At 45.9% G+C, this 23,577-nt stretch overlaps 1 protein-coding gene across 4 annotated transcripts in view; it reads left to right on the forward strand.

The window, feature by feature from the left end:
* miga1 (mitoguardin 1) overlaps positions 1–23,197 on the forward strand; it is a 128,142-nt gene extending 104,945 nt beyond the window's left edge. The window contains exons 14-17 of one of the 4 annotated variants that reach the window (XM_063064739.1): positions 9,103–9,156; positions 13,777–13,893; positions 15,125–15,282; positions 20,049–23,197. In XM_063064739.1, the coding sequence (XP_062920809.1) occupies positions 9,103–9,156; positions 13,777–13,893; positions 15,125–15,282; positions 20,049–20,088 (369 nt within the window). In that variant the 3' untranslated portion in view covers positions 20,089–23,197. Of the gene's footprint in view, positions 1–9,102; positions 9,157–12,293; positions 12,404–13,776; positions 13,894–15,124; positions 16,714–20,048 lie in introns of those variants that run through there. The other 3 variants (XM_063064738.1, XM_063064741.1, XM_063064742.1) reach the window with 3 other exon arrangements.
* The last annotated feature ends 380 nt before the right edge of the window (positions 23,198–23,577 follow it).

The following is a 23,577-nucleotide window of genomic DNA, read 5'->3' on the forward strand; positions in this document are numbered from 1 at the left end:
TAGGAAGTCGAAGATCCAATTGCAGAGGGAGGTACAGAGGCCAGGTTCTGTAACTTCTCAATCAGGATTTTGGGAACGATGGTGTTAAATACTGAGCAATAGTTAATGAACAGCATCCTGACATAGGTGTTTGTGTTGTCCAGGTGGTCTAAGGCCGAGTGAAGAGTCATTGAGATTGCGTCTGCCGTTCAGTCTAGTCATGACTAACCTCTCAAAGCATTTCATCACTGTAGATGTGAGTACTACTGGGCGATAGTCAATAAGGCAGCTCACATTATTCTTCTAAGGCACTGGTATAATTGTTGCCTTTTTGAAGCAAGTGGGAACTTCTATCCGTAGCAGTGAGAGGTTGAAAATGTTCTTGAATATTCCCACCAGTTGGTTGGCACAAGCTTTCAGAACCTTATCATCGGGACCTTCCACCTTGCAAGGGTTCACCCTCTTTAAAGACAGCCTAACATCAGGAGAATGGACCATGGGAGGAAGGGCACCAGAGGGTAGTGATAGGCAGGTAAGGAGAAGAGAAAGAGGTAAGAGGGGAGCCAGACTAGGGATTGGGAAGTTAGGGGAGGAGTGGAAGAGAAATTACCAGATGAAATAGATGTTCATGCCATGAGGTCGGAGGCTACCCAGACGGAATATGAGGTGTCACACCTCCATTGTGGTAGTAGAGGAAGCCATGACCGACATGTCAGAATTTTCTGTCACCTGATTATTGAACCTCTAATGGGGCCAATCTACTCTGCCTATGCCCTTCATAGTCTCAAATCCCTTCCTCGCAGCCTCCTCTGTTCCAGTAACATAACTAAAGACTCTTGTCACTTTATTTCTTTTAGTAAATCCCTTCTGTATGTCTTCACATTTTTCCTAAATTAGGATCCAGGACTGGACCCAGTTTATAGAGTGGTTAAAAAGGCATATGGTGTGTTAGCCTTCATCAGTTGGTGAAACAAGTTCAAGAGCCGTGAGGTAATGTTGCAGCTCAGTAAAACTCTGGTTAGACCCACACTTGCAGTATTTATGTCCAGTTCTCATCACCTCATTATAGGAAGGAATCGGAAGCTGTAGAGTGGGTGCAGAGGAGATTTACCAGGATGAGGCCTGGATCAGAGAGCATGTCTTCTGCAGGTGAGTTAAGCAAGATAGGGCTATTGTCTTTCGAGCAAAGGAGGGTGAGAGTGCTTGATAGAGGTGTACAAGATGATAACAGGCGTCGATCAAGTAGATGGTTGGAGACTTTTTCCCAATGCAGAAATGACCATCAGCAAGGAACATAATTTTCAGGTGATCAGAGAAAAGTAATGGAGGGATGTCAGTGGTAGTTTTTTTTTTACACAGAGTTGTGGGTGCCTGGGGTGGTGGTAGAGACAGGTACATTAGTGGCATTTAAGAAACACCTGGATGAGAGAAAATAGCGGGCTATGTAGGAGCGCAAACACAAGGAATTCTGCAGATGCTGGAAATTCAAGCAACACACATCAAAGTTGCTGGTGAACGCAGCAGGCCAGGCAGCATCTCTGGGAAGAGGTACAGTCGATGTTTCAGGCCGAGACCCTTCGTCAGGACTAACTGAAGGAAGAGCTAGTAAGAGATTTGAAAGGTTAAGAGATTTCTAATTTCGTTGGGCTATGTAGGAGGGAAGGTAGCACAGGGGTCCCCAACGTTTTGCGCACTGCGGACCGGTTTAATATTGACTGTATTCTTGTGGACCGGCCGACAGGGCGGGGGGAGGGGTGTGGGGGTGGAAGTGCGGCTGACTCATATCGCCAAATCATATCGTTTCCTCGCAGCCCGGTAGCACATCTTTGCGGCCCGGTACCAGTCCGCAGCCTGGTGGTTGGAGACCACTGTTGTAGTAGGTTAAGTGTTTGGCACAACACAGTGGGCCGAATGGCTTGTACTGTGTTCCATATTCTATCTTTTTCCGTTGTACCAAGCCAGTGTTTTATAAAGGATTATCTTGACTTCCTTGCTCTTGTTCTCTGTACCTCGGTGTCTCAAGTCCTGGATCTTGTATGTTTTTTTTGAAACCAGGTTTTCAGTCATGCCTGCCATTTTCAATGAAATGTGCACGTGGATCAGAAGAACTCTCTGGTGCCCTCCAGTTTATATTGGCACTTCCACCAAAGGAATGTTGCTTGGCAATTAAATTTTGGCCAAAAATAATGACTTGTGAAGTGTGGTTAGCTGTCCCAAAGTAATTTCAATCAAGCAAACTTTAACACTGAGACAAATGGTGTTAGGCAGTCCAACCAAAACTTGGCCAAAGGTAGAATTTAGAGAGTGCTTGAAAGGAGGAGAAAGGAGAGGGAAGAAGTTTCTGCGGGGGGGGAGTGGAATTTAGCAGTGTTAGATCTATCAAAAGCCACAGTATTGTGATTGTGGGATGTTATGTGGGTGTGAGTTGTATGGACTGTGTTGTGCACAGCGGTCTGGATGTATGTTTTGTTTGGTGATATACATGCACGTGGCCAAGTGGTTAAGGCGTTCGTCTAGTGATCTGAAGGTCACTAGTTCGAGCCTTGGCCGAGGCAGCATGTTGTGTCTGCGACGACACCAGTGCTAAGCTGTATGGGTCCTAATGCCCTTCCCTTGGACATCGCTGGTGGCATGGAGAGGGGAGACTTGCAGCATGGGCAACTGCCGGTCTTCCATACAACCTTGCCCAGCCCTGCGCCCTGGAAAACTTCCAAGGCACAAATCCATGGTCTCAAGAGACTAACAGATGACTATGTACATGCATACGGTTGAATGGCAATGAACTGAACATGAACTTCTATTTTACTCTGGTAGTTAAGAGATGTGACATGCTAAAGCAAACTTCTAGAGATTACACTAAAGATTAGCTTTATTTGTCTCAAGTACATTGAAACGCACAATGAAACGTGTCAACAGCAAACTCTGTGAGGTTGTGCTAAGGGCAGCTTGCAAGTGTTGCCATGCTTCTGATGCCAGTGTAGCATGCCCACAACTTACCAACCACATCTCAGATATGGGCTCCAAGTTGTGCACAATACTCTAAATGTGGTCTGATGTACACGTTATAAAGCCTCAGCAGAATATTTCAGTTCTCTCAAATAGAATGTAAACATTGCATTTGCTGCTTTTACACTGACTCAACCTTCAGGGAATCCTGCGCTAGGTTGCCCAAGTCCCTTTGCACCTCTGATTTCTGAATTCACTCCCTGTTCAGAGAATACCTACCAAAATCTGGGTTTTACATTTTTGGGTTTACCCGTTCATTTGCACGGTTCCGTTCTTAGATCCTTAAAATGTTTCAATTAACCGGGTATTTTTATAGAACGGAGAACATTACAGCGTAGTATAGGTCCTTCAGCCCACAATATTCTGCCAGCCTTTTAGCCTATTCCAAGATCATTCTTAATCTAACTCTTCCCTCCTGCATAACCTTTCATTTTTCTATCATCCATGTGTCCATCTAAGACTCTCTCAAATCTCCCTAATTTCTCTGCCACTACAGCCACCCCTGGCAGGGTGTTCCATGCACCCACCACTCTGTGTTTCTAAAATAAAAACTACCTCTGACTTTCCTCTGTACTTACCTCCATTCACCTGAAAAATATGCCCCCTGGTACTAGCCATTTTTACCTTGGGCAGAAACAAAGTGCTGGGCACCCACTCTATCTGTGCCTCTTGTCAATTTATACACCACTATCAAGGGACCTCTCATTCTCCTTCACTCCAAAGAGAAAAGCACAAGTTCACCCAATCTCGTTTTAACCATTGCGGCCCTGGAATAAAAGTCTCTGGTTGCCCACTCTATCTATGCCTCTTATCATCTTATACGCCTCTATCAAGTCTTGTATGTCCTCCTTTGCTCCAAAGACAAAAGCCCTAGCAAGGCGTGGTCTCTGGTCCAGACAGCATCTGGGTAAATCTCCTCTGCACCCTCTCTAAACCTCTACATCTCTCCTGTAATGAGGTGACCAGAACTGAACGCATTACTCCCAAGTTATCTCGAGAGGAGTGCCATTACACAGCGGCATAAATGGATTTTCCTTCAACAGGGAGCAGCTGAGGTGAAAAGCAAAATAGTGTTTTAGGGGAAGCTGTTTAAACAGATGATGGTACAGGGAATGCCAGGTTATGTTCTTAGGGTTGAAATGTAGTTGGATGGGAGGAGCATTGGTCAGGCCACAAATGCCGTCATGCACCAGTTGGCCCTAATGCCTTGTTGTACTTTGGAATGTAATTATTGCAATCCTGCTTCTGCTGGTCATCATTTGAGGTGTCTATCAGGGCTCCCATTATTGACTGTGGGTTATTCCCTTATATGGACTGAAGTGCTTTCCCACATCCTAACCATGTAAAGTATGCCAGTTAGAAAAAAATTACTTTCATTAGAACCAGCTCACATACCTCAGTTGCATGGTTTTGGTTAAAGTAATCTGAAGTATTTTGAGACATATTGCTGAGGATTTGGCAATGGATTTGCTTTTATTGGCCTCTGTTTCAGTTTTGTGTCTGGAAAAAGAAGTGTTCACTTACTGCAGTATACGGCCTCCCGAGGAGAGCTCTGGTCTGTAAGCAAGGTATTGAAATCACAAAGCAAAAAGATACCTGAAGGGACACATGCATCCAATGGTGTAATTATAACAGATTTATGGCTCAAATAATTTTTGATGTAGAGATACAGGGCTGAACAAGTCCTTCTGACCCACCAAGCTCTGTTGCCCAGCAACCCACTGATTTAACCCTAGCCTAATCGTAGGACAGTTTACAATGAACAATTAACTTACTAACTGGTACTTCTTTGGACTATGGGAGGAACTCGGAGCACCCCGAGGAAACCCACGTGCTCACGGGAATCATGTACAAACTTTCTGTAAGAGGATGCTGGAATTGAACCCAAAACTCGACCCCCCCCCCGCCCCCGCCCGTGCTGTAATAGCATTGTGCTAACCACAACATTACCATGGTGCCCTAATTGATGGCATGGTAGCACACACTTATCCAGGGAGTAATCTGCAAACTCCACACAGACAGCTCCCAAGGTTGGGATCGAACGTGCCCATTTGCTCTGAACGCCGAGTGTTTGATGTCTGAGTGATTTTAAGTGTGGCACAGTAACATGGCAGTTAGTGTAATGCTTTACAGTGCCAGTGATCAAATCCCACCACTATCTCCAAGGAGTTTCTCCACTCTCCCCTTGACCGCATGGGTTTCTTCTGGGTCCTCTGGTTTCTTCCCATAGTCCAGAGCTGTGTAGGTTAGTTGGGGTTTGTAAGCTGTGGGCTCTGGTAGCCTGGTGACACTCGCAGGCTGCCCCATCACACCCTTGGACTATATTGGTCGTTGAGGCAAAAAGGACGCGTTTCTCTGTACTTGTTGATGTTCCAACGTACATGTGGCAAATAAATCTAACCTGTCTTTAAATCTTGATTGCCTCCAGTTCAGGGACTAAGGAAGATCTCAGCCGGACACTAATGTTAGCACTGGTCGTCACGTGAGCAGATTTAACAAAATAACACCTAATAAATCTGACTGGAGCCAGAATTAAAATAAGGCAATAAGACATGGGAGCAAATTAGACCATTTGGGTCACCGATTCTGCTCTGCCTGATTTATTATCTCTTTCAACCCCGTTCCCCTTCCTTCTTCCCAAAACATTTGACACTTTTGACTAATCAAGAACTTATCAACCTCCTGTTTAAATATACCCAATGACTTGGCCTCCATAGTTGTCAGCGGCAATGATCCTTGAATAGAATTACCACATTGAAGAAATCTGTTCTCAAAATATTAGTTTTGGAAACAGCACCCGTTTGGGAATCAGAGAATTGTTTAAAATGGGCACGCTGGGATAGCCAGCTAGGCCCCATTACCACCGTTGTTCTTGCAATCGATTGGCTCAGTTGCACAAGGTCAGGGGAACTAAGAATCATCTGTAGGGTTGGCTGGGGTTACTGATAACACCAGCCTTCATACAGCAGCAGAATCAACATAGGGAGAGACAATTTGGGTCTTTAACTGAAGCCCTCAAATCTTTTGTTTTAATATTCTTTCAGGGACCTTGGGCATTTTTGGTCAGTATTTACACCTCACTTGTAGTTGTCTTTGTGAAAATCTGCGTGACCCACCCTCCTAAAGTCAGCATATTTGGTCAGTCTTCTCCGAGGATCTTCACCCTGTCATGGTGGAGAGGAGCGATGCCATCTGGAGTTTAGCTCCTGGTAGGGCCAACCATGTCGGTAAGGTCAAATGGGAGGTTCCAAACGAAGAGCGAGCCAACCAAGACCTCAGCAGTGGAGCTGACGGAAGATGATGCCATGTCACAATGACAATGAAGGTGGAGGAAGGCTGCAGCAATGAAGAATCCCCAGTCATCTTGCCTTCCGTGCCGCACCCCTGCACATAACAGATACCTGTGTCAGTATGCTGTTAATTGACTGCTACTAGGCATTTAACACAATCATTCCTACAGTTCTCATCGAAAAGCTCCAAAATGTGGGCCTCCATACACCCCCCCCCCCACAACTGGATTCTTGACTTTCTAACCAGAAGGCCACAATCTGTGCGGATCATAAATAACATCTCCAGTTCGCTGAAGATCAACACTGCGTCAGGGATATATGCTTAGCCCACTGTTCTACTCTTTCAACATTCACGATTGTGTGGCTAGCCACAGCTCAAATGTCACCTACAAATTTGCTGATGATACAATCAGTGTTGGCAGAATTTCAGATGGTGACAAGGGAGTGTACAGGAGCAAGATGGATCAGCTGGTTGAGTGGTGTCGCAGCAACAACCTGGCACTCAACATCAATAAGACCAAAGAGTTGATTGTGGATTTCAGAAAGGGTTAGATGAGGGAACACATACCAGTCCTCATAGAGGGATCAGAAGAGGAAAAAGTGAGCCATTTCAAAGTTTCTGGATGTTAATAGCTCTGAGAATCTATCTTGCATCCAATAACCATAGAACAATTACAGCACGGAAACAGGCCATCTCGGCCCTTCTAGTCCATGCCGAACTCTTACTCTCACCTAGTCCCACCGACCTGCACTCACCCCCTAACCCAACATTCCTTTCGTGTCCATATAGCTATCCAATTTAACTTTAAATGACAACATTGAACCTGCCTCAACCACTTCTGCTGGAAGCTCGTTCCACACAGCTACCACTCTCTGAGTAAAGAAGTTCCCCCTCATGTTACCCCTAAACTTTTGCCCTTTAACTCTCAACTCATGCCCTCTTGTTTGAATCTCCCCCACTCTAAATGGAAAAAACCTATCCACGTCAACTCTATCTATCCCCCTCATAATTTTAAATACCAATATCAAGTCCCCCCTCAACCTTCTGTGCTCCAAAGAATAAAAACCTAATCTCTTCAATCAATGTATCGATACAGCTACAAATAAGGCATGGCAGCCGTTATATTTCATTCGGAGTTTGAGAAGAGTTGGTGTGTCCAAAAACACCGCAAAATTTATACAGATGTACCATGGGGAGCATTCTACCCGGCTGCATCACTGTCTGGTACTGGGGGGAGGGGAGGGTAGTGTGCTACTGCACGGGATTTATGTAAGTTGTAGAGACTTGTAAAGTTAGTCAGCTCCATCATGGGCACTGCCGTCCATAGCATCCAGGACATCTTCAAGGAGTAATGCCTCAAAAAGCTGGCGTCCATGATTAAGGACCCCCATCATCCAGGTCATGCCTTGTTCTCATTGCTACTATCAGAGGCAAATTTCATGACAAGTGCTGGTGATATTAAACCTGATTCTGAATTGCTGTCTGGATGGTATCTGGAATACACTGCTAAAGCAGGTGATCAAAAATAAGATTAGGATCTAGAAAGCATTTTTAGGAAGCAGCTAGACAGTCATAGACAAGGCAAAGGATAAGGACCCAATGCAGCAATTGGGATTAGGTTTCTGGGCACAAAGCTCAGCTTGAACATGATGGAACGAAGGGCCTGTTTCTGTACAGTACAACTCCACAACTTGAACTTAGCTTTAATATCCCCTCCTGCTAGGTGGGGTGTGAACATCTTGCTAATTTTTCAAGTCCTCTAGATGGTGCGTAGGTTCACATTTAGGTGCGTAAATTTTTACATAGCAGGGGAATTAAGATTTATGAGGAAAATGCAGAGTTCACAGCCAGATCAGTCATTGATTGTATTGACTGAGTGTGTAGGTTTTCTTCAGCTTATCAAACAAGGATATATTTGCTTTGTATGGTGTGCAGTGAAGATTTGCCACAGTGGAGGAATTGAGAAGTTCAGTGCATCTGTTCCCTGGCATCACTGAAGCATACAAAATTCCTCGAGGGCTTGACAGGGATAGAGCGGGGTGGTGGGGGAATGTTTCACCTAGCTGCCAAGTCTAGAAATGAGCAACACACACAAAATGCTGGAAGAACTTAGCAGGTCAGTCATTATCGATGGAGAGGAATAAACAGTTGGCATCTCGGGCTGTTGTCCTTCATCGGGACTGGAAAGGAAGGGGGAAGAAGCCAGAATAAAGAAGTGAGGAGATGGGCAAGGAGTATAGGCTGGCAGGTGATAGGTGAAACTGGGTGAGGGGTAAGGTGGGTGGTGGGGAGGGGGTATGAAGTGAGAGGTGATGAGTGAAAGAGGTAAAAGGCTGAAGAAAAAGGAATCTGATTGGAAAGGACAATGGACTGTGGAAGAAGGGGAAAGGGGAAGGGCACCAGAGAAGAGAGGTGATGGGCGGGTGAGGAGAAGAGAAGGGGAGCGAGGATAACCAGAATGAGGAATACTAAAAGAAGGGAGGGGGAGAGATTACTGGGAATTGGGGAAATCAAAATTCATACTGTCAGGTCGGAGGCTACCCAAATGGATTATGAAGTGCTGTGTACCTGCTCAAAATTTTCAATCTGCAGAATCTCTTGTGTTTAGGTCTAGAAATTAATCAGGAGGAGGACTGAATGAAGTGAAACCTTTTCTCTCAGGCAGGGCTGAAGCCTTGTAATTTTACAGCCCAGAGGACCGTGGAGGTTCAGCCATTGGAACTGGAGGTTAAGTAGAAGTTGAGCCATGATCTTGTTGAATGCAGAGCAAGGCTAAATAATTTACTTGTGTCCCTATCTCTAACATAACTTGTATTCTCCTTTCAGGCTGTGGCTTCGAGCTGTTGGTCCGTTCTGAAGACGAAGAGACAGCAGATGAAGGTGAGATCAGACAGCAGACCTGTCCCTCACTGTCTTTCGTCTCTGCGGTTATTCCTCAGGCCCTCACCACTCAATGAACCATTGCTGGATCCCAACATTGAGTTTGACAGTCTATCCCTGTGTAGGCATCATTGACACATGCCAATCGCCACTGGGCTGGTATCTGTGTGTGCTGAAGATTGTAGTCTTAAAGTTCAAAGTAAATTTATTATCAAAGTACATATGCAGTACATCAACATATTCATTTTCTTGTGGACATTCACAGTAAGTACAAAGAAACTAAAAAAAACAAGGAAATTAATAATAAATAATTGAGCAATAAATATCAAGAACATGAGATGAAGAGTCCTTGAAAGTGAGTCCATACTTTGAGACTTTTACCGTGCTATGGTCTGTTCTTATCAAATTACGGTATTGCTTTGCACTGTTGTAACTATATGTTATAATTATGTGGTTTTTGTTAGTGGAAAACCAGTGTATCATTCCTTAATGCATGCATTACTAAATGACAATAAAAGAGGACTGCGTGTCCTCATAATCTAATCTAATCTAATAGGTTGTGGAAACAGTTCAGTGTTGGGGTGAGTGAAATTATCCCCTTTGATTCAAGAGCCTGATGGTTGGGGGGTAATAACTGTTCCTGAGCCTGGTGGTGTGGGTCCTGAGGGTCCTGTACCTTCTTCCTGATAGCAGCAGTGAGAAGAGAGCATGGTCTGGGTGGTTGGCAACTGGAGCAGCAAAGGTCAAATGTAACAGCTAGTAGGTTAAAACCAAATAAGACCCTTTATTGGGAGTTAGTTGTTGGGTGTATACAACACTGTAGAGTATTATCAGGAAAACCCAGTTCATCTTCAGAGCCCATCAACTATCTTTGGATGAGAGAGTTATCAATTTGGAAGTTGGAGGCCCAGAGTCTGAGAGTCCAGGGCCAGGAATGGGAGGTCAGAGGCCCAGAGGTAGCTGGTGCTGGGTTGAGAGGCCCTTGTCACTGTGTGAGTGGGTAGGTGGGAGGCTGAAGAAGGGTCTTAGTTTGCTTCTGTTGTTTTGGTGGTGGTTGTTGTTGCTCATGTTGTTCTGCTGAACATGGTCTATGGGCCCTGGTTTTGCATTGGATTGTGTGGCGGCACATCGTTTGGTTACATTGGTTATTAACACAAAGGATGCATTTCACTCTCTGTTTCGATGTGCAGTACACGTGATAAGTAAATGAATTGGAATCGGGATTTGAACTGAGCATGCAGCCAAGGCCAAATACAGTACAAGAGATAACATTACAGCTCTATACCACATTTGGAGTATTGTGTTCGGTTCTGCTTGCTTCATTATAGGAAGGATGTGGAAGCTTTGGGGAGGGTGCAGAGGAGATTTATCACAATGCTGTCTCGATTGGAGAGTGCTTCATATGAGAATAGATTGAGCGAGCCAGGGCTTTTCTCTTTGGAGTGAAGGAAGATGAGAGGTGACTTGTTCGAGGTGTACAAGATGATAAGAGGCATTGATAGAGTGGACAGCCAGAGTTTTTCCCAGGGTGGAAATTGCTGACACAAGGGGGCATAACTTTAAGGCGGGGATTTCTGCCACGGACCAATACCATTAAGCTTGGGTCCATGGATCCCAAGTTGGGAAACCTTGCTTTAGGGTGATTGGAGGAAAGTATTGGGGAATGTCAGATGTAGGGTTTTTACAGAGAGGGTGGTGAGTGCATGGAGCACCTGCAAGGGGAGGCAGGCACGTTGCGGACGTTTAAGAAAACTCTTTGATAGGCACACAGACAAAAGAAAAATGGAGGGCTATGTGGTAGAGTAGGGTTAAATTGACCTTGGAGTAAGGAAAAGGTTCGGTACGGCATTGCTGGCTGAAGGACCTGTGCTGTGCTGTGCTGTCCAGTGCTCTATGTTATAAAGGAAGTGTGACTGTTTCTGCAACAATACCCATATTGGATGAGGTTTGCAGTGAGGCATCGCGCAGGGGTCCCCAACCTTTCTGCACCGCGGACCAGTTTAATATTGACAATATTCTTGCGGACCGGCCGACCGGGTCGGGGGGCGGGTGGGGAGGGTGTTAATCACGACTGGAATATAGGTGATAAGTCAACTATAAGGCACTTATAAGTGGCTAATACACTCAATTTCATTTCTAAAAGGGCTTATCTAACGAATTTAGTATTAAACACACAGCGCATGTTTTCCTCGCATGAGTATAATGATGTCAATTATAAGTCAATAGCATCATAACATTTTAAGTAACGTTTGGATATTAAACACACAGCACATATTTTCCCCGTATGAACATATAAAATCATTGCAACACACCAATATCGCTGAATCAGTGGGAGCCCTGGGCTTGTTTTCCTGCAACAAGACGGTCCTATCGAGGGGTGATGGGAAACAGCGATACTCGAAGGGGGTTCCTTATGTCCAGTCTATTCTGCAATTTAGTTTTCATTGCATTCATTGCAGAAAACTCCGCTTTGCAGCAATATGATGTTGGAAATAGAAGCAATGTTTTCAGTGCTTTCGTGGCTATCTCAGGATATTCAGCCTTGCCTTTGATCCAGAATGCCAGCAGAGATGTTATGTCAAACATACTTTTCAGCCCACTGTCATTTGCAACCTCGAGGAGTTGATCTTCTTCCCGCGCTGACGTGGATGATTCACTGGGGACATTCACAAATGGGTCATGGACCCATTCCTTTGCATGTCTTGGGTCATTTGCGTCTTGGGTCACTGATGACCTCGCGTGCGTAATGACCTCGCATGCGTTCAAGTTCAACAGTGCGTGACAGGGAATGAGGAAAAGTGCAGTTGACTCATATCGTTTCATATCGACAAATCATACCGTTTCCACTCGGCCCGGTAGCACATTCTTTGCGGCCCAGTACAGGTCTACCATCCGGTGGTTAGGGACCACTGGCATAGCGAACATGTCCTCAAACAAGCTCCAAAACTCTTAAATGCATCAAATCCTAAACACAAGAGATTCTGCAGATGCTGGAAATCCAGAGTAACACACACAAAATACTGGAGGAACTCAGTGGGTCAGGCAGTACCTATGAAGAGGAATAAGCAGTTTTCGTCACCAGTTCTGAATAAACCCGAAGTTTAGCCCAAAATGTCAACTGTTTATTTTCTCTGCAGACTTTACATACATACATATATACAGTGGCACGCAAAAGTTTGGGAATCCCTGGTCAAAATTTCTGTTACTGTGAATAGCTAAGCGAGTAAAAGATGAACTGATTTCCAAAAGGCATAAAGGTAAAGATGATGCATTTCTTTAATAATTTAAGCAAGAAAACTTTTTTATTTCCATCTTTTACAGTTTCAAAATAACAAAAAAGGATAAGGGCCTGAAGCAAAAGTTTGGGCACCCTGCATAGCAGTACTTATCACAGCTTGTAAACGCTTTCTGTAGCCAGCTAAGAGTCTTTCAATTCTTGTTTGAGGGATTTCTGCCCATTCTTCCTTGCAAAAGGCTTCTAGTTCTGTGAGATTCTTGGGCCGTCTTGCATGCACTGCTCTTTTGAGGTCTATCCACAGATTCTCGATGATGTTTAGGTCGGGGGACTGTGAGGGCCATGGCAAAACCTTCAGCTTGCACCTCGAGGTAGTCCATTGTGGATTTTAAGGTGTGTTTAGGTTCATTATCCTGTTGTAGAAGCCATCCTCTTTTCATCTTTGGCTTTTTTACAAATGGTGTGATGTTTGCTTCCAGAATTTGCTGGTATTTAATTGTATTCATTCTTCCCTCTACCAGTAAATGTTCCCCGTGCCACTGGCTGCAACACAAGCCCAAAGCATGATCGATCCTCCCCACTTTTTTTACGGCCAAAATGTTCTATTCAAAAGGTTCAAAGGCACATCTAAACAAGCCTGATGCATTTTGAAAACAAGTCCTGTGGACTGATGAAGTTAAAATAGAACTTTTTGGCCGCAATGAGCAAAGGTATGTTTGGAGAAAAAAGGGTGCAGAATTTCATGAAAAGAACACCTCTCCAACTGTTAAGAATGGGGGTGGATCAATTATGCGCGTGCGCGCGCGCGCGCGCACACACACACGCACACACGATATAGGAGCAGAATTAGGCCCTCTGCCTTAAATATATATAAAGCCTTGACCTCCATAGCTGCCTGTGGCAAAGAATTCCACAGATTCTCACCACTCTCTGGCCAAAGAAATTCCTCCTCATCGCTGTACTAAAAGGACACCTTTCTATTCTGAGACTGTGTCCTCTGGTCCTGGACTCTCCCACTATAGGAAACATCCTCTCCACATCCACTCAATCAAGGACTTTTACCCTTGAGTGTGTGTCTTCAAGCTTCTGTACCTCCTCCCTGATGGTAGCAATGAGAAGAGGGCATGTCCTGGGTGATGGGGGTCCTTTGATACTGGAAGTCTGGTTTATGGACTTGGTGATGCTGTTTGCTTCTGTATCTAGGTCTTAAGTTCACATCCAGGACCAGGAAAGGATCAGTCTCCACAAAGATTAACCCTGAGAGAGCAAATTGGGCTTGTCAGCTTTGATGAGTGTTTTATTGGGCATTTTTTGTTTTCATGTGTGAAATGAGTCTCTATTTTCTAATCAAATCATTAGTTGTTTCCCTTGTTGTCCTTTGACAGGTGCCAAATGGCTTCATTGCACATTTCTACTCTGTTTGTGAGCACATCAGCCCTGTGTTGGCATGGGGGTTCTTAGGACCCAGGAACTCCCTCTTTGATTTGTGCTGTTTCTTTAAGGTATGCAAGTTTTTTAATTTCCTGAATGTGTAATGTGGGGCAGGACATTAGATAGGGGATGACTAGCAGGATGATGACTTATCGGATTCAAAGTTCAAAGTAAACTTATTATCGGAGTACACACATGTCACCATATACTACTCTGGGCAGTGTCTATACAAGATGATGATCCCCAGTTATTATCAATACTCTCCAGAGATTGTCTGCCTGGTGTCAGTGGTCGCATAACCAGGACTTGTGATATGCACCAACTGCTCATACGACCTTCCACCACCTGCGCCCATGGCTTCACATGACCCGGATCGGGGGGACTAAGCAGGTGCTGCAGCTTGCCCAAGGGTGACCTGCAGGCTCACGGGAGGGAAGCAGCACCTGCCACCTTTGGTTGAGACGTAGCTCCACCCTGCTACCCAGGACACTGCCCAGAAGGCGGCAATGGCCAAGTACTTCTGTAGAAAAATTTGCCAAGAACAATCATGTTTTTAAAGATTGATGGAAGACCATGATTTCCCATGTCATATGACAAAGCACATAATGATGATGATACTACTCTGAGATTTGTTTTCTTGCGGGCATTCACAGTAGATACAAGGAAATACAATAGTCAGTGGAAAAACTACACACAAACAAGGACAAACAACCAAAGTGTAAGAGACAACAAATTGAGCAAATACAAAAAGAAAAACAAATGATAATGAACACAGTAAATAAGTAATAATACTAAGAACATGAGTTGTAGAGTCCTTGATAGTGAGTCCATAGGCTGTGGAATCAGTTCAGTGTCGAGTTGAGTAAAGTTATCCACACTGATTCAGGAGCCTGATGGTTGAGGGTAAAGGAGAGCTGTTTTTTTTGTGACAGCGCTCCTAGTTGATGTGCTCGATGGTGGGGAGAGGTAAAGGAGGAAAGGAGAGTGGACCATGGAAGAAAAGGAAGGAGGAGGGAAACCAGAGGGAGGTGAAGAGAAGAGAACAGTGAGAGGGGAACTAGAATGGGGATTGGAAAAATAGCGAAGGGGAGGGGTGGGAAATTGATGTTCATGCCATAAGGTTGGAGGCTACCTAAACGAAAAATGGGATGTTGCTCCTCCTGCCTGAGTTTGTCCTCATCACGGCAGTAGAGGAGGCCATGGACAAACATGTCGGAATGGGTCCAGCCTGAGTTTGGCTTCATCATGTCCAGCTGGGTTGGTCATAAACCTAACGTCTTATTTTGTTTTTTTTTTTTTTAGGAACAAGTGCTCTTCTTCCTGAAGGACATCTTTGACTTTGAGAAGGTGAGATACACCAGCAGGGAGAGTCTTGCCGAGGACATCTTACACCTGATCCAGCGCCGTACAGAGCTCCTGGTGGCTTACCTGGGAACAGACAACCTGAGGCATCTGAACGGGTACGTCGGACTCCCATTGCCCAGCAAAGCCATGGAAGTATATATGCAGTAAGCCAAGGGCCTTGAACTGACCCTGTGCACAAGCTACCACCTGAATCCTTAATGCTGCTGAGTCAATGAACTTGAATCCATTAAGCCCCCAAACCTTGGCACCACTATCCTTGAAGCAGCAGTTACTGAGTTGGTTTAAGGTTAATATACACAAAATACTGGAGGAACTCATCAGGTCTGGTAGCATCTATGGAGAGGAATAAAGAGCTGACGTTTCAGGCCAAGACCCTATATCAGGTCTGGAAAGGTAGGGGGAGAAAAGGAGTACAGGCTAGAAGGTAATGGGTGAAGCCAGGTGTTTGGGGAAGGGGGGAATGAAGTGAGAAGTGGGGAGGTGATAGGTGGAAAAGATAAAGGTTGAAGAAGAAGGAATCTGATAGGAGAGGAGAATGGACCATGGGAGAAAAGGAGGGAAGAGAACCACCAGCTGGAGTTGATAGGCAGGTGAGGAGAAGAAGTAAGAGGGAAGCCAAAGTGGGGAATGTGCAGGCCAAATCGTTGGGTATATTTAAGGCGGAGCTTGGTAGGTTTATGATTAATCAGGGTGTTAATGGTTACAGGGAGAAGGCAGGAGAATAGGATTGAGAGGGATAATAAATCAGCCTTGATGGAATGGTGGAGCAGACTTGATTATGTTCCAAATTAGGGAAGTGGATGCTCATTTCTTTTCCACCTATCACCATCCAGCTTCTCACTTCATCCTCCCCCATCCCGCCCACTCAACTTCACCTGCCACCTTCTCGGTTATACTCTCCCCCCGCACCCGCCCCTCCCCCCATCTTATTTTGGCTTCGTCCCCCTTTCTGATGAAGGGTTTCGGTCCGAAATGTCCCATTTATTCTTCTCCATAGAGCCTGCCTGACCTGCTGTGTTTCTCCAGCGTTTTACTCTGGATTTCCAGCATCTGCAGAGTCTCTTGTGTTCATTGAGTTGAATTTTTAGTTCTTTTTGCCATGTTTGCATTTTTTAAAATTTATGTAAATAATCTTGCTTTAATATCTATTCTGGCCTGTCAGTGCAGTAGTGAGGGAGTGCTACTGTGGTGGAGGCAATGTCTTTTAAATGTGATATTAACTGCAGCCCCCTGTCTGCCCGTAAAGGTGTATGTAAAATATTCTGTGGTAATATAGTGTCCAGAACAGCAGGGAGTAATTCCTTGGGTCCCTCATTACCCGCCACCAATGCCAACAAGGAACAGGTTATGTCCTGATGTTAAACACAAGACATTCTGCAGATGCTGGAAATCTTGAGCAACACACACACAAAATGGTGGAGGAACTCAGCAGGTCAGGCAGAATCTCTCGAGGGTAGTAAATAGTCGACGTTTGGGGCTGAGCCCTTCCATCAGGACTGGAAAGGAAGTTGGGTGGGTGGGGGGAAGGTGGCTGGTGGGATGGAAAGTCGGGTGGAAGAAGTCAGGGCTGAAGAAGGAGGAATCTGATAGGAGAGGGCAATGTAGGAGGGACGCCGAAGGGAGGAAAGGCACAGGTGAGGAGAGAAGGGGTGAGAGGGTAACCAGAATGGGGAATGCAAAAAGAGAGAAGGAGGGAAGGGAAGAAATTACTAGTCATTGGAGAATTTGATGTTTGTACCATTCCTCCAACATTGATTTCTTCCCTTCCCTCCCTCCTCATTCCCCATTCTGGTTAGCCTCTCATCCCTTCTCTTCTTCTCACCTGTCCATTACTTCCTCTGGTTCCCCTCTTCCTTCCCTTTCTCCCATGGTCCACTCTCATCTCCTATCAGATTCCTTAGGCCTTTTACTTCTTCCACCTATCTCCCATTTCCCATTTCATTCCCCCCTTCCCCACCCACTTATCTTACGCCATCCACCTTCTCCCACTCACCCACCTTCCCCTCGCCTGGTCTCAGTTATCCTCTCCCAGTGTCTTACCCCATCCACCCTCTCCCACTCACCCACCTTCCCCTCGCCTGGTCTCAGTTATCCTCTCCCAGTGTCTTACCCCATCCACCCTCTCCCACTCACCCACCTCCCCCTCGCCTGGTCTCAGTTATCCTCTCCCAGTGTCTTACCCCATCCACCCTCTCCCACTCACCCACCTCCCCCGGCCTGGTCTCAGTTATCCTCTCCCAGTGTCTTACCCCATCCACCCTCTCCCACTCACCCACCTTCCCCTCGCCTGGTCTCAGTTATCCTCTCCCAGTGTCTTACCCCATCCACCCTCTCCCACTCACCCACCTCCCCCTCGCCTGGTCTCAGTTATCCTCTCCCAGTGTCTTACCCCATCCACCCTCTCCCACTCACCCACCTTCCCCTCGCCTGGTCTCAGTTATCCTCTCCCAGTGTCTTACCCCATCCACCCTCTCCCACTCACCCACCTTCCCCTCGCCTGGTCTCAGTTATCCTCTCCCAGTGTCTTACCCCATCCACCCTCTCCCACTCACCCACCTCCCCCTCGCCTGGTCTCAGTTATCCTCTCCCAGTGTCTTACCCCATCCACCCTCTCCCACTCACCCACCTCCCCCTCGCCTGGTCTCAGTTATCCTCTCCCAGTGTCTTACCCCATCCACCCTCTCCCACTCACCCACCTCCCCCTCGCCTGGTCTCAGTTATCCTCTCCCAGTGTCTTACCCCATCCACCCTCTCCCACTCACCCACCTTCCCCTCGCCTGGTCTCAGTTATCCTCTCCCAGTGTCTTACCCCATCCACCCTCTCCCACTCACCCACCTCCCCCTCGCCTGGTCTCAGTTATCCTCTCCCAGTGTCTTACCCCATCCACCCTCTCCCACTCACCCACCTTCCCCTCGCCTGGTCTCAGTTATCCTCTCCCAGTGTCTTACCCCATCCACCCTCTCCCACTCACCCACCTTCCCCTCGCCTGGTCTCAGTTATCCTCTCCCAGTGTCTTACCCCATCCACCCTCTCCCACTCACCCACCTTCCCCTCGCCTGGTCTCAGTTATCCTCTCCCAGTGTCTTACCCCATCCACCCTCTCCCACTCACCCACCTTCCCCTCGCCTGGTCTCAGTTATCCTCTCCCAGTGTCTTACCCCATCCACCCTCTCCCACTCACACACCTCCCCCTCGCCTGGTCTCAGTTATCCTCTCCCAGTGTCTTACCCCATCCACCCTCTCCCGCTCACCCACCTCCCCCTCGCCTGGTCTCAGTTATCCTCTCCCAGTGTCTTACCCCATCCACCCTCTCCCACTCACCCACCTTCCCCTCGCCTGGTCTCAGTTATCCTCTCCCAGTGTCTTACCCCATCCACCCGCTCCCGCTCACCCACCTCCCCCTCGCCTGGTCTCAGTTATCCTCTCCCAGTGTCTTACCCCATCCACCCTCTCCCGCTCACCCACCTTCCCCTCGCCTGGTCTCAGTTATCCTCTCCCAGTGTCTTACCCCATCCACCCTCTCCCGCTCACCCACCTTCCCCTCGCCTGGTCTCAGTTATCCTCTCCCAGTGTCTTACTCCATCCACCCTCTCCCACTCACCCACCTTCCCCTCGCCTGGTCTCACCTATCACCTACCCCTTCCCCCTCCATCTTCTTATTCTGGCTTCTGCTCTTCCTTTTTCCTCTTTTCTGGTCCTGATGAAGGGTCTCAGGCCAAAACATCAACTGTTTATTCCCCTCTATAAATGGTGCTGACTTGCGGAGCTCCTGCAGCATTCTGTGTGGTTTGCTCTAGATTTCCAGTATCTGCAGAAATTCTTGTGTTAACTGAATTGTCGACATTTTGTGCCAAGATCCTTCGTCAGGACTGCAGTCTCCCTTGTGTCAGGGCACAAAAATATTAATAGAAATTTATTTTTTCCTGTGCACAAGTTTAAATGCACGGTATCTGAATGCACAGTAGATTTAAAATGTGGTGGATGAATTAATGGCACAAAAATGTCAGTGGACTTGATGTTCCCTTCGAGTTTTACAGCAAGAAAACATGTCCTTAATCCATTTTTCACTAGCTGTTCCTATGGACGTGTGGCAAATAAAACAAACCTTTAATCTTAAACAAGAAACTAATTATCTCCCAATTTAAGTCGTTGCTCTTTGCAGGAATCTGCTCTCTGTAAACTGGCTAGGGTGTTTCCTCATTACAACATGACAGTGTCACAGTGCAACGCTATTATAGCTTGGGGATTTTGGAGTTCAGAGTTCAATTCCAGTGCTGCTCTTTAAGGAGCATCTGTACATCCTCCCCATGGAACATGTGCGTTTTCTCTTAAGTGGTCCTTTTTCCTCCCACAGTCCAGAGATGTATCGGTAGATTAATTGGTCATTGTAAATTGTTCCATGATTAGGTTAGGATTAATTAGGTGGTTCCTGGGACAGCATAGCTCGAGGAGCTGAAAGGTCCTACTCCGTTCTGGTTAACTAAATAAATAAACACTACTAGAAATACTTCAATGGTTGTAATGATCTTTGGAACATCCGGGTTTGTAACAAGTGCTTCCTTTCTCTCTGAGAGGTAAATTGTAAATCAGAGTGCCAAGAACCTTTGGTGATAATAAGTAGGTCATTATTTGGGTGAAGATGTGCGGCTCTGTGCCTTGTTCTGTGTGTTTCTCTGGGATATCCCTTGCTCGACCTGAATGCATTTCCTTACCCGTGTGTTAGGTCATGAGTTATTTAACGAATGGTGTGTTGCCCACAGGATTCCGGTGGTAGCTTCTGCACAGTGGAATCTCAAGGTAGCCTTGGGATGTGACCCAGTTAGGGGTCAGTAAAGCAAGTTTGTTCTCATCCCCTGACAGGGCAAGTCTTGAAGAAGCAGCTATCCTGGGCCAAGGATGATGGGACATATTGCATGGTGCCTATAATTCATTATAGACTCAGGGAGGTTTCCAAAGGAAAAGAATCCAGGATTTTTTTTTAATATAAATTCTTTGTGTTGCATAGTGAGGTTGAGTCCGGATCGGTTGCTTGGAAATCCCAGTTGCAATGAGGAAAGCCAATTCATTTGGTCTGGAGATATCCCTACAATTGTATTACCTGCAGTAAACAGTGTAACTTTGGATTGTCTGCCATTCTGTTGTTCCCCTCTGGTTAAGGGTTTTTAACCAGCAGGAATACTGTTAGGGTTGCCACCTCTAACCAGTCTCGATCGCAGAGGGTCATGATCCCAGCACCTCTCTCTGGAGTATGCACATTCTCTCCGTGACTGCCTGGGATTTTTTTCTGGGTGCCACAGCTTCCTCTTACATCCAGGAGGCCGTTCAGCCTATTTAGTCAATGCCAGCTCTGAGAGTGTTCCCCCAGTCCTATTTCAAAGCGTAGAATATAGGACAAATAAACCCTTTGACCCTCGATGCTGTGCCACACTATATAATCCTATCCACGATCAATCTAATCCTTCCTTCCTACACAGCCATAGCCCTTCATTTTCCTACACTCATGAGCCTATCTCAGAGTCTCTTAAAAGCTCCTAATATATTTGACTCTATCCCCGCACCCAGCAGTGTTTTCCATACACTTAACACTTTCTGTATAAAAAGAAACCTGTCTCTGACATCTCCCCTATACTCTCCTCCAGTCACCTTAAAATGATGCCTCCTTGTATTAGCCATTCCTGCCCAAGGAGAAAAGGGGCCAGCTGTTCACTCTTTCCATTTATCATCTTGTACATCTGTTTTATGCTGTAAGTTTGACTGTGTTAAGATAGTCGTGGCACACATTTACAGTGGCACATTTCACTCCATCCACACAGTTCCCGCAGGACACTCTTCCAAATGGGGCTGATCTTTACCCTCATCAGACAATGAGACCCTAAGACATAGGAGCAGAATTAGACCATATGGACCATCGAGTTTGCCGCACCATTTCAACATGACTGATTTATTATCCCTCTCAATCCCATTCTCCTGCCTTCTCCCCATCACCTTTGACACCCTGACTAATCAAGAACTTAGCAACCTCTGCTGTAAGTATACCCAGTGATTAGGCCTCCATAGTTGTCTGTGGCAATGAATTCCACAAATTCACTACCCTTAGGCTAAAGAAATTCCTTCTGATTTCTGTCCTAAATTGACATCCCTCTATTCTGAGGCTGTCCTCTGGTCCTAGGCTCCCCCACCATAGGAAACATCCTCTCCACATCCACTCTGTCCAGGCCTATGAGACTTCCACCCAACCCCACCTCCCCTCATCCTTCTAAACTCCAGCAAGTATAGGCCAGGCCCAGAGCTATCAACAGCTCCTCACTAACCCTTTCATTCTCTGAAGCATTTCTGTGAACCTCCTCTGGGCCCTCTCCAATGCCAGCACATCTTTTCCTAAATAAGGAGGCCAAAACTGCTCACAATACTTCAAGTGCAATCTGACCATGCCTTATAAAGCCTCAGCATTACTTCCTTGCTTTTATATTCTGGTCCTATCAAAATGAATGCTCCCATTGCATTTGCCTTCCTTACCGTCAGCTTAACCTGTCAGATAACCTTGCAGCAATCCTGCACCAGGCCTCCCAAGACCCTTTGCATTCCGAGTTTTGAATTTTCTCCTCATTTAGAAAATAGCCTAAGCTTTATTCCTTCTCCCAAAGTGCATGACCATACAATTCCCCACACTTTTCCCATTCTCCCAATCTGTCTACGTCCATCTGTAGACTCCCTGCTTTCCTCAACACTACCTGCCCCTCCACCTATCTTTGTATCGTCCACAAACCTGGCCACAAAGCCATCAAACCCGCCATCCAAATCATAGATGTATAACGTGAAAAGAAGTGATCCCAACACAGACCCTGCAAAACACCACTAATCATCAGCAACCAACCAGAAAGGGCCCCTTTTATTCCTACTCTTTGCCAGTCACCCAATCCTCTATCGATGCTAGTATCTTTTCTGTAAAACCATGGGTTCTTATCCTGTTAAGCAGCCTCATCTGCACACCTTGTCAAAGGCCTTCTGAACATCCAGGTAAGCAACATCCACTGACACTCCTTTGGCTATCCTACTTGTTATTTCCTCAAGGAATTCCAGCAGATTAGTCAGGCCTTAAGGAAACCATACTGAATTTGACCTATTTTATCAGGGGCCCCCAACTACCCCAGAACCTCATCCTTAATAATGCACTTTTTTCCAGCATCTTCCTAATCACTGAGGTCAGACTAACCGGCCTATAATTTCCTTTCTTCTTCCTTCCCCTCCTCCTAAAAGTGGAACGATATTTCCAATTTTTCCAATCCTCCTACACCACTCCAGAACCTAGTGATTCTTGAAAGATCATTACTAATTCCTCCACAGTCTCTTCAGTCACCTCTTTCAGAACCCTGGGGTGTAGTTGCTCCTTGGAGTGGTACCTCAGCAGGAAATTGCTGCCTGTCCAGCTCTCAGGCGGGCAGGTTCTGGAGCACATAGCTGATCCAAAAACTCCCCCGCGGCTGACTGGGACCTGGACCCGATGATCAGATGGAGAAGTGGCAAACCTAGACAGCTCAATTGTTCTATCAAGCGACGGCTTATGTGTTTGGTATCGTCTGCTTTATATGGTCCATAATGTGACTGTGTACACTTTGATATCTCTGTATCTATATCTCTTAAGAAATATATATATCTATATACATAGCACCTCAAAGAGCACACAAACTATTCACCTTTGAACAGGTACTTGAATTTTGCATTTGCCAGCCTGAACCACTATGATATTGCTGTCGTTGTACTATGAAATATTCTGACAGGAATGCTTGTATTTTGAGGAAGTTGACTAAATGAATAAAAGCTGCCTTATACATGGTGGGTCTGTAAGAATCTAGCAATATATCAGTGTATTTTAATTTGAAGCAATGCTGCCCCAAAACAGGAAACACAAACTGCCTGTGCTTGTTGCTGATTTTGTTAGCAAGCACTGGGTGTTGTAGAAGATCCTCAGTAGGTAAAGCACTTTAAAAAAAAATAAATTGCTTCCTGTTGGTTTATTGGCGTAATGTGTGCATTTTTCTGCATGATTTCAAAGACAGCAGCTTGGACCTTCGCCCACACTTTGACTTTACAGAGAAAGAGAGGCCAGTACTCTTCTCCTCACAGCACAGGAGGGTGTTTATCGGAGAAGTTTAGAATCATAGAACGTAGCGCAAGGAAAGGCCCTTTGGCCCACAGTGTTGCTGCTGAAATGTTTAAAATGGGTAACTAAGCTAACCTCTCTTCTTGCACAATTTCTACATACTTCCATTTTCCAAACGCTTCTTAAAAGTCCCTAATATATCTGCCTCTACCACCATCCCAGGCACCCACCACTTTGTGTTTAAAAAAAATCTTGCCCCTCACATCCCCTTTAAAATTGCCCCCTCTC

Source organism: Mobula hypostoma, chromosome 12 (genome assembly GCF_963921235.1).
Source record: "Mobula hypostoma chromosome 12, sMobHyp1.1, whole genome shotgun sequence".
Lineage (NCBI taxonomy): Eukaryota > Metazoa > Chordata > Chondrichthyes > Myliobatiformes > Myliobatidae > Mobula > Mobula hypostoma.